General features: G+C 39.5%; 1 protein-coding gene across 20 annotated transcripts in view; it reads right to left on the bottom strand.

The window, feature by feature from the left end:
- Positions 1 to 12,197, bottom strand: part of ATP10D (ATPase phospholipid transporting 10D (putative)) — a 122,742-nt gene that overhangs the window by 50,014 nt on the left and 60,531 nt on the right. For all 20 annotated transcript variants that reach the window (XM_084971956.1, XM_084971963.1, XM_021100569.2 and 17 more), the window contains one exon: positions 3,361 to 3,599. In XM_084971956.1, coding sequence (XP_084828082.1) covers positions 3,361 to 3,599 — 239 coding nt within the window. The remainder of the gene's footprint in view (positions 1 to 3,360; positions 3,600 to 12,197) is intronic.

Here is a 12,197-nt window from a genome sequence, read left to right as displayed (position 1 = left end):
GACTTCTCCTTGCCTTCTCATGTTGTCTGCCAAAGTTTTTGGGTAGCCTTACTATATACTGACTGTTCAGTTTTAAAACTGAGAATGACAGAGACCCACTTTAATTGGTTATGCAAAATTACAATGTCCATGGTTTAATAATGGGCAAAGATAATCCACGTGGGAGATAAAGTTTATCAGGCTTTAATTCTGTGCCCTACTCCTGCCCCAGTTCCGCCTGTACCTGAGGTTTTTATTTCATTCCCCACTGGCCACTCCATCAAGACAACTTTGGCTTAAATATTGATACAAATGCCTTCTCCCTCAGATTCCTAAATACCACAGACCTGACGGAAAAAGACAAAGGCCAATGACGACACGTGGATGCTCCCCCTCCACTAGCTGTTCTCTCTGGTCCTGTGGCTCTGAGCCTTCATACATGCCACACACTGTCTACCCTAAGTCCCTTTCCTTCCTTTTTTACTTGGCAAACCCCTATTCGTTAATTTAACCATAGATAAAGTTTCACCTCTTTTGTGTCTTTTGTGGAGCCTTTTTTTTTTTTTTGGCCCCACCCATGGCATGTAGAATTTCCTGGGCCAGGAATTGAACCTGTGCCACAGCAGTGACCTGAGCTGCTTCAGTGACAACACTGGATTCTAAACCCATTGCACCACAAGGGAACTCCTGGGCAGCCTTTCTTGCTCCCTTTTCACCCCCTCTTAGAGTTGACTACTCCCTTCTTCATGCCCACACTATACTCTGGATTAACTACCATTACTGCATCTTTAAAACAGGATTATATTTATTTACTTATAGGTCTGTCGCCTCCACCTAGAACAAAGCTGAAAGATGGGGGCATGTTGTATTCATTTTATACCCCAGTGTCTAGTCTAGTATTATCCCATTGTCTTCCACTGATCCATTAATTCATTCATTCAACCTACAAATATTTATTGTTGATCTAAGGTATCAGGCACTCCTCAAGGAAAGTGGGGTGCACAGAACAGATGATATCCTGGGTGCATGGAACCCACATCTAGGTGGGGGAGACAGCAGATCCTAAACACTAACCTATAAACAAGATGCTTCTAGACTGAGACAAGAGTAGGGGTGATGGAATGTACTTTGGATTGGGTAGTGGTGAGCAGTTGACATCTGAGCTGAGACCTCAGTGAAAAAAAGAAAACAGCCACATAAAGATGTAAGAGGACAGCACTCTAGGCAGAATGAATAGCATACTTGCTGAATGAAAACTTTTGGAGGGTTAAAGAAGCAGAAAAACACTGACTTATAAAGGAAAAGTTTCTATTTCCAAAATAGGTCATGAGAACCCAGGACTCAGTCTTCAATGACATTCTAACTCCCCAAGCTGGCACCCCTTTGCCTGCTCCCTGCCTTGGATCCTAGCTCTGTGACTCTCACCTTGCCTCCCCCACGAAGGGCGCTCTCTTATGAGCTTCCACTTCTGGCCAGCACAGCTCTCAGTGTGCTTTCAAGCTGGTGTTCTCAATCTGGGCTCCAAGGATGGACTTTTAGAGTTGCATGCCAAGTTTTTATAGATGCTAATTTTTCAGGTCAAAGGATCTACACCTTGCTCAAAGTAATCTTTGGCCTCCATGAAAGATAGAATTGATGTTTCTCGAGCAAGAGTGAGAAATGGTCTCATATTGCAAGGAAGACCTCTTTATCCTATATATAAGGGGATGGTACAGAAGACACAAAACAGCAACCCCAGAGCATCTAGAGAATCAGCATGACACATGGCATTGGAGTACAGGGCAACTGAAAACAAAACAGGCTGAATGGGAAGATTGAGCATACTAAGCAGCCTCACTGAGAATGGACATGCGAGATGCTGAACTAGATGCTGAGGATTCAAGGAGCGAGGTCTATGTCAGAGGTGGAAATAAAGCCAATGCCATAAGGACCAGGGGACTACAGGGCAGGAGCAAGTATGTAAACAGAACTTGGAAGCTGAGAAGAGTCTGAGAAGTCTTTAGAAGAAATGATGCCTAAAGAAGTTTTTCAGCACATTTGGTAGACAGAGGCAAGTTGTAAGAGAGGAGTAAATTTTAGATGGGGGAAATGGATTAAAATCGGGATGACATTAAACTGGGAAATAAACCTTTGCTCCAGGAAGAGAGCGAGGCTGGATCAGGAAACAGAGGGAGGCTGTGGTACAGCTCCCAGGTCGCTAATACCCTTGACTTCCAACCAAACAGGAGTCAACATACGGTTCCCTTCAGGGGGATGGGAAATGTAAAAGATCAGAACAAGAATGGGCAAACTTGACAAAAACAGAAGGAAATATAGACCATTTCTGATATGGCCTGAAAGTGCATACAGAGGAGAGGTTGTGTGCATTCTTTCCTCCCCTTTTTTCAGAAGCTGGAGAAAAATAAAGTCCAGATGTTTATAATCACCTGATAAAGGATAAAGACTCTAACATATATTCCATACGTAGAGCCACAGGAATGCTCTGGGTAAGTTACAGTGAAATGATCATCCTAGTTGCTGAAATCCCACATTTGTTGGAATTTTGAGAAGAGTCAGATTCCCCTCAAGGCCTTCCAGAAGAAATGAGACCCCTGGGGTCTACTCAGATTGTATCTCTACTATGAAATTCATACAATAAATTCAACTTAGAAACACAAAGTTTCCCCGAAATGAATTCTTTGCTTGTTGTGTCACCTATATCAGAGGTCACCAGCCACGTACCAGTCTCATGTCTGGGGAATCCTCATTTTGGCCAAACGGGAGAGTTATAATGAAATGGGGAGGGCAGAGAAGGCAGCTGACATTCTAACAGAAGTAATTTTAAGTACAGCAAAACTTGATTTATAGTTTTTTGATACAAGCGTATTTTCTCATCTTCCATGCGGTCCTTCCTCTAGGTTTTCCCCTCAGGACTCAAGAACTCACCCCGAGGTATGACCTTCTGAGGACTAGGAATGGGGAAGAGGTCACAGATTTGGTGGAGTTTAGGGAAAGATTACAAAGAAAAAAAAATGCCTTGGAGGATACCAAGAGGCCTCCAAATTTGCCTATCAATTAGACATACTTACCTGTCTGTGAAATACCTCTGGAAAGTTTTGCTAGTTCTGAAAGTGAGCCATGACCCTGAAACCAAGGCAGCTTTCCCCACAGGCTCAGACATGACCGACCCTGACCAGAAACATAGTTTTGTTGGTGTTGTTGTTGTTGTTTTTTCCCACAGAAATGATATACTGTCTCTCAACAATGAATTATCTCCAAAATTAGGCCATTGTGAATGTGTGTGCAATTATGGTCTCTCCTCACATAGAAAAGACAACAGTGTTTGGCTCTACTATTATTCATTGTGGACATACAAGATTCGAGTCATGCATTCACACTTACAATGGGGCTACTGAAAGCAGCCTGTCTGGAATGAGGCACTTCACCAGCTCCTTCTCCACTTCCTAGAGCGAAACAGCTCCCGCTGAGATGATTCGAGGATTTACTTCCCAAAGGCCCATTGTGAACCGTCCTGCAGCTGGGGGTCCTTGGCTTTGCCATATTGCCAAGGGAGCCACTGAGAGTGTCGGCGAAATCTTCATCTTCAGAGACAGCTTCCTGATAGGACTCTAACCTTTTGGCTGAGGGATAAAAATCACACCAGATCATTATCTGAGAGGCAACACTTGCAAGTTGAGTAGGTCAGGCATTTCCATAAACAGCTGTTTCATATGTACCATCTCCTCCTTTTTAAACCTGGCATCCAATATGCCGCATTAATGAACTTACATCATGAAGAACAATAGAACCAATCAGAGAGGTCCCTACTTGGCCCATGATCAAACCTACCAACCTATCTGCATCTGTCCCCAGACTCTCTGCTCTCCCTCCTACTACCATGGATAACATTTCAAGTGGCCAATCCTCCCCTTATGATCTGCTTCCCTGCTCTGGGCTTCAAAAGGACTTCACTCTTAAAACTCTTCCCTCTCTCACCTACACCAGTCTCTCTGCCACTAGTCTCATGACTTTCTGCCCCCTTCTCTTCACCGACATTGCTCTTGTCAAGGTTGCCAAAGAGCTAGCTCCATGTTACCTAACCCAGTGCCTGTATCTGTTCCCATCACATTGGAATTCTTACAGGATCTTATATTTTCTCTTCTTTCAAATGTCTTTTGGTATCTCTGATACCACATATACCTGTTTTTCTTCCTGCTTCAATGCTGCTGCTTCTTAGTTTTTCCTGGTGTCTCCTGTTCTCCTCAGATACCAGATGGTTGCAGGAGCTCCTTCCCTTCATTACCTACATACTCTTCGTTGGTGACATCATCTGGTCCCATCCTTGAAAGACCATCTCTGTGCACACGACCATCAAGCCTATACCTTCAGCTCTGACCTCTAATTAAATCTAGACTCATCTACCCAGCTCTCAACTTGACATTTCCAGTTGGATGTCCAGGAGGCTCTTCCAACAGGTATCTGCATGGCTCACTCCTTTACCTCCTTCAAGCCTCCTGTCCTGTCCCTTTGTCAGTGAAGACGTCCCAGATCTAACCACAGTTTATTATATATCCTACCCCAGCACTTACCACTGTCTGTACATCATATATCTTATTTTTTCATTTCCTATATTTTGGAAATTGAAGTATAGTTGATTGATAATGTTTCAGGTGTACAGCAGTGATTCAGTTTTCTATACATATATATGTATATTCTTTTTCAATATAGATTATTACAAATAGTGAATATAGTTCTCTGTGCTACACAGTAGGTCCTTGTTGTTTTACTTTATATATAGTAGTGTATACTTCTTAATTCCAAATTCCCAATCTATCCCTATTTCTCCTCTTTCCCCTTTGGTAACCACAAGTCTGTTCTCTATGTAAGTCTATTTATGTTTTGTAAATAAGTTCATTTGTATCATTTTTATAGATTACATATACAAGTGATATCATATGATATTTATCTTTATCTGTCTGACTTAGCGTCATAATTTCTAGGTCCAACCATGTTGCTGCAAATGGCATTATTTCATTCCTTTCCATGGCTGATCATTTCCTATACTGACCAAAAGAGCCAGCTCACTGATAAATTTAAATATATTTTTTGCTACCTCATATGTCTTATTTTTAATTATCCATTAGAATATAAACTCTAAAAGGACAGAAATTTTTGTCTTTTTAAAATACGATATTCCTAGAACTAAGAGCAGTGGTTGATACTCAATAAATACTTGCTGAATAAAAAATGGACATCTTCAATTGGCTATGGTAAACGTATGATGCTTTCTCTCTTCCCCTAGCCATCCCCCACCCCCACATTACTTGTTCTTTGGTTTCTCATCTTTGTAAATGACACCTAAATATCTACCTAGCTATTTATACCAAAAATCTAGGATTCTCCTTGATTTCTCCTTTCTTCCCTACCCCCCCATACTCAAAGCATCACCAACAGCTGTATATTATTCATCCAAAATACATACCAAATATCTAAATAATAATAATATCTCCATCTACATTACCTTAATTCAAGCCACCATCATCATCAGCCTCCTAACTGGCCTTTACCCTCCGTAATCCTTTCCTGAAACAGCAGCTAGAATGATCTTCTAAAAGAGAAAGCACATCAGACCAGCGTACCCCCTTCCCCCAAAAAAACAAACAAAAAAAACTTTCCAGTGGCCTCACGGTTCACTTGGAGTAAAATCTGAATCACTCAAAATGATCTGGCTCCTACTGACCTAACTTTGTTGCTCCCACTTCTGTACTAAAGCCAACCTCACTGGCCTTTCTTTCTTTGCTTTGAAAACTGACAAGCTCATTTCGGTCTGAGGACCTGCATACTACCCGTTCTCTCTGACTAGAAGGCTTTTTTACCCCCGAATTCAAAGATCTTGTCCTTCAGATCTAGACTTTGATATCTCCCTTAGAGAAGTCTTGCCCAACTGTCCAATTCAAAGTAGCTTGCTGATTATTCTACATCCTATCACCTCACCTCATTTTTTTTTTTTTTTTTTTTTTTTTTTTGGCTGTGCCCCGGGCATGTGAAAGCTACCGGGGGACTCCCATATCAACCTCATTTTAATCCTCTGCAAAACACTTTTCACTATTTAATATTTTTTGTTACAAATTTGGAGTTCCCTACTGGGTTAAGGATCCAGCATTGTCACTGCTGTGACACGGGTTTGATCCCTGGCCCAGAAACTTCCACATGCCATGGGAAGGCGAAAAAGAATAAATACATAAAAATTAATTTATAGGTGATGACGTCCTCCGGAAGTAGTTCTGTAACAGCAGGGGCTTTGCCTGTCGGGTTTATCTTTATATCCAGTATCTGGAATACAGAGTAGACAATCAAAAAACATGCTTATTTGGATTGCTAGCTGTCTGTATTCAGGCCAAGTCTAGCTACCCTGAATAAAGTATGGCTTTTGGCAAGTTAATTCATAAAATAAAGAGTATTTACATATCTTATTTAACAGTTTTTAATCTATATTTTTTTCTATATCTATTTATTTTTTCCAGGAGAGGCTAAGAGGTAACACGGTGATTTTGGATGCTAGAACTAACTCTTCCAAAGACTAAGAGGCTTTCAACAATTCACTTGCTCCTTCTGGGCCCCTCTTTTCTTACTGTCAGAAAGAACAATTTGGACTCAAAGGCTTCGAGGTCCTTTCCAATTCTGCAGGTTTCATTATATCTCTCCCTAAAAAAATAGAGAATGTTTCCCTGTGTGACCTTTCAGCTTCAAAAACCCATCTACTTATTGTGTCCCAAACATTCTGAAGCACTGGTCTTCTCAGCTGGCCTTTGTTTACGATATCCATTCTCTTCCTTTCTACTCACATCAATCCTGAAAGCTCTTAAAGGCTTAGTTCAAATGCTACTTCCTCACTGAAGACCTCTGTCACTGCACCGGCTCTCAATCCGTACCACTTACTGGTACCACACTATAACTTCTATGACCTACGGAATGTTGCTATGTGCCAGACATTTGCCCCATTTAATCACTAGAACAAACCTCTGAGGCAGGTATCAGCAATACCTCAACTTTAGAAATAAATTGAAACGAAGTTTCCCCATCTCACAAAAGTGATACAGGTCAGTCTTCTATTCAGTTCTATGAAACTCCACAGCCTGTGCTGAGTCTTCATGCTACAATTGTTTCTAAATATAGCCCCCAAAGTTAACATGTATTATTATTCTTCATTATTTCACATAGTCAATATCTTCTGCTTTATTATTTCAGTCAATATCTTCTGCTTGTATTATTCTTTATTATTTCACATAATCAATATCTTCTGCTTGATTCTTTATTATTTTACACAGTCAATATCTTCTGTTTGTTTTATAGTTTTAAAACATTACACGAAGAGTGAAGAAATTTATGAATAGACATAGAACTAAAATATCCCTAGCATCAAGGGAAAGCTGTGGGGTAGGGTTTAACATTTATTGAGCATCTCCTTTTCATCCAGCATCTTGCTAGCTAGGTCCTTTACTTTTTAAAAATTTATTATGATTATTTTTTCCTTCCTTTCTCACATTTCCTCTAGCTTACTTTGATAATCCCTGGCCACCTGGCCAGGGCCTTTGCCTCTGATTGTGCAGACTGTGCTAAGGCCTTCATAGAAACAATTACATATAACTGTATCTATATCTATATATTTTGTTTTTATCTTTAAAATAATGCTATGTGGTAGAAACTATCACTGTTCCACTTTGCAGCTGAGGAGAGTAAGACAGTGAACAGTTTGGTGGGGGTGGAGTTGGGATTTGAATTTGGGCTTTCATGGTTCCCAAAACAGTACAAGTATCCATTATGTTTTATCTCCTTAGCAGTTACTTGGGTATAAGAGGTTAGCTCAGTGATTCTCAACAAGGGGTGCATTTGTCCCCCTTCAAACATTTGGCAACATCTGTGTACAACTTGGTTGTTACAACTGGGAGAGGGGTGAAACTGGCATGTAGTGAGCAAAGGACAAAGATACTTCTAAACATCTTAAATAGTCCCCCACGAGAAAAAGCCATCCAGCCCAAAATGTCAACAGTGCTAAACTGAGCAATCCTTGAGTAGCTAAAGAAATTTAAAGATGATACGATATCATTTTAAAAATAATCAGAATACTCTTCAACATATATAAACACGAAGACTATACTTTAGGAATTTCTCATAGGCATCACTAAGGAAGCCAGTCATCATGCAACTGTGTAATTAGTATAATGCCAGACAGCTGAGCTATTACTGTGGGACAATCTTGCTCAATAGGTAGAACTGCAAGAGTGAAATCAAAAAGACATGGGGTAACTCAATCTTTAATCATTTTGTGGAATGCTTTAAGAAGTAAACAAGCAAAGTTACAATGTGATTCCGAAAACAAAACTACTAGAGCCATACTTTTGGACTCTGAAAACCATTTAAAAATTGGGTATTGGAAGCAAAGGCTTGTTATTTACTAAAAATCAAAATCGATCCAAATGCTCATGAAAACTTTTAGGATGTCTCTTAAAGGAGATCCTGATTAGTTCCACAAATGCCTCCAAGTGGCAAAAAAATTCTTGCCTTCAAACTCATAAGAAAATATACAAAGTCTGTAATCTTTTCCTTGTCTCAAGGTAGGTACTACATTAACTACTTTATTTCGCTTTTTTATTTAATCCTAATCTCTCTTCCAATTCTCCTCTTCAAACATCCAGTAACCTGTTCATGGCCTGTTATTTATAGTTACAGTTTGAGGCTATCATGAATAATGCTGACATGAACATTTGTATACAAAAGGTATTGTTAGTCACATTTATTTTATATCTGGGAGAAGTAAGCATGAGACAATGGTACAAAACATTTATCACACTTTTTTTTTTTTGCCATGCCAATGGCATGTGAAAATCCCAGGTGAGGTATCAAGCCCACACCACAGCAGTGACTTGAGCTGCTGCAATGATAATGCCAGATCCTTAACTTGCTGCATCACGAGAGAATTCCTATCACATTTTCCAATGTGCTCTCCAAAGGGCCAAACGCAAGGATGAACAGCACAGGCCACTCAGATCAACATCTTTCAACTGTATCCTCCACACAGCCTCCATCAAACCTTGTGCTATGAACTAATTGCCCAGAGATTTCCAGCATTCCAACTTTGCCTGCTTGTAAATAGCACACTCAGCTGAGTTTCTTTCAACTGTATCATCCACAAATTCTTGATACAAAACTTTTTACTCTAAACTAATTCTCTATATTTCCAGTATCTCAAGAATCTCTTGTCTAATACACTCCAAGCCCCAAAACTTGATCACTGCAAATCCACCTCCAAAACGGACTGCCTGAAAATGAAAGCAACATGGAAAGAAAATACTGACTTTAATTGTACCATACTTAAAAATGTATTTTTATGTTTCCATGTCTGTCTCGCACACTGGACCACGAGTTCCTCAAAAGACAAGCCTATTTCTTATTTTGACAACAATGGTGACAATAACAACAGCTAATATTTACAAAGAATTTAATCTGTGCTATGCTCTAAGTGCCTTTTCATGATCTATCTTCTCTTAACCATTCAAGGGAGGATAAGATACGACTAAAGTGTTCTACTGTGGCCCAGAGAAATTATATAACTTGCCCAGGGTCACACAATCTGTAAGCGGTGAAGATGGGAATCAGCTTCAGGAGGCTTGACTTCAAAATCCTTGTTCTTAGAAACTACTAAATGCTGCCATGTAGAAAAACACACTAACTATGCAACACAGAGGCACTCTCCAGACAAACCCAAACCGAGGGACACTACAACATCCCTGCACAGTGCCCCTCAGAACTCTTAAGATCACCTAAAAAAGGAAAAGTCAAAGTCAAAGGAACTGTCAAATCTAGAGGAACTGAAATGATGACTGTTATGTGGCCCCCTGGATGGGATCATGGGACAAAAAGTAAAAGGCTCTTAGGCAAAAATCCAAGGAAATCCGAATAAAGTACGGATTTCAGTTAACAGTGAAGTGTCAATACTGGCTCATTACTTAAGACTAATGTATCTTATGACCAATGTAAGACATTAACAATAGGGATAACTAGGCATCCCAGAAGTCTCAATATCTTTATAACTCTTCTGTAAATCTAAAATTATTCTTGACTAAAAATTTTATTATTAAGAAAACAATTTGAAAAGATACATGCACCTCAGTGTTCACTACAGCACTATTTACAGCACCTAAAACATGGAGGCAACCTACATGTCCAGCAACAGAGGAATAGATAAAGAAGACATGGAACATATATACAATGGAATATTATGCATGTCTAGTCACTTATGGAGCATGATAATATGAGAAAAAAGAATGTATACATGCATGTGTAACTGGGTCACCATGCTGTACAGTAGAAAAAAATAACATATTGGGGAAATTGAAAAAAAAAGAAAATTCGTTTAAAATTATAAAAAAAAAAAAGAGTATTTTTCAGCCACAAAAAATGAAATAAGTTTTGCAGCAACATGAATGGACCTAGCGATTTCCATTCTGAGTGAATTAAGTTAGAAAAAGACAAATATCATATAACATCACTTATATGTAGAATCTAATAAAAATGATTCAAAAGAACTTCTGTAATTAAATTGCATTACATGAAAATGGCAGAGGGATTTGGCAGATGTTATCAAGTCTCTAGCCAGCTGAATCTGAGTTGATGTGAAAGAAGGCCATACTAGGTAGGCATGACCTCATCAGATTAAAGAGGTGCCAGGACTTCCCTGAAGTCAGAGAGATGCAAAGCTAGAGATTCTGCCTTGAAGAGGAGAGGTCATGTAACAAGGAACAGTGGGCCATGTCCAGGAGCTCAGAATGGCCCCAGGCAGACAGCCAGCAAGGAAGCAGGCACCTCAGTCCTACAACCTCAAGCCTCTGACAACTCCAAAACCAGGGAACTAAAAGAGGACTATGAGCCTCAGATAAGATGGTAGCTCCATCCAACATTTAGATTTCAGCCTGTGAGAGGCTTTGAGACACACAGCTACCTGTACTCAGACTCTTGCACCACAGAAGCTGTGAGATAGTCTATCTGTGTTGTTTGAAGCTACCAAATGTGTAGTTATTAGTTATGTGGTAATAGAAAACTAATACAGTGATAAATGATCAACCAGGAAAATACATGCCACATGTAGAAGAAAAGAATACCATCAGGGTTGATATTCTAATTTTTTAAATAGCTGGTTCAATACAGGTACATAAATGAAAATGGACATGGGTCACAGACAACCTGGACTGGGGCACACAAGCCTTGCCTTAATAAACAAAACCTTCCTAAATATTATAAAGGAAAACCCATTTATAAAGACATGATCATTCCACGAAGGAAATTCACATAGCCAAAAAACATAGAAAAAGTTAAACATCTCATTACTAATCAGAGAAAAATTAAAACAGTGAAGTGCTATGTCTACAAAACTCACAAATTCAAAAGAGTAACTTCGACACATTACAGCTAGATGTGAAAAACAGTATTTTTCTGGGTTGTGAGAATATAAAATAGCACGATATTTTAGAAACAAATTGTATAGGGTCTATACAGTTTTTTTTGTTTTTTTTTTTTTTTTGTCTTTTGTCCTTTTTAGGGCTGCACCCATGGCACATGGAGGTTCCCAGGCTAGGGGTCTAATTGGAGCTGTAGGCACCGGCCTACACCAGGGCCACAGCAATGTCAGATTCGAGCCTTGTCTGTGACCTACACCACCGCTCATGGCAACACTAGATCCTTAACCCACTGAGTGAGGCCAGGGATCGAACCCACAACCTGACGGTTCCTAGTCAGATTCGTTTCTGCTGTGCCACAACGGGAACTCCACTATACAGATTTTAAATGTGCATACCTCTGGATTCGGCAATACCAATTTTAAAAGACATATATCTGATAAAAATAATTATACCGACATGTATGTACAAAACGAATATTGCATGACAAATTTTATTTATCATAATTTTTAATCTTGTCTCCCTTCTCACCTTAAATTCTAAGCTACATGAGATCAGGGACTCGTGCCACATATTAGGAGCTCACAAAAAAAATGTGTTGTTATGGTAGCAAACTAAGCTTGACTGCATATAATGCAATACCATGCACTTAATGTTAAGTCATGAACTGACTTAGAAGAAAGTCCATAAGATATTGCTGAATAAAAGAAGCAAGTTGCCCAGAAATGTTATAAAAGGGAAAACCTGCAACTATTTATGTCCACATATATAGGAATATGCATAAAG

The sequence above is a fragment of the Sus scrofa genome, chromosome 8 (assembly GCF_054392235.1).
Source record: "Sus scrofa isolate SSC_HxYL_T2T_F1_AM1 chromosome 8, Sscrofa_HxYL_maternal_Yorkshire_Landrace_v2.0, whole genome shotgun sequence".
NCBI classification, from domain to species: domain Eukaryota; kingdom Metazoa; phylum Chordata; class Mammalia; order Artiodactyla; family Suidae; genus Sus; species Sus scrofa.
This window is presented reverse-complemented; position numbering and strand designations above follow the sequence as displayed.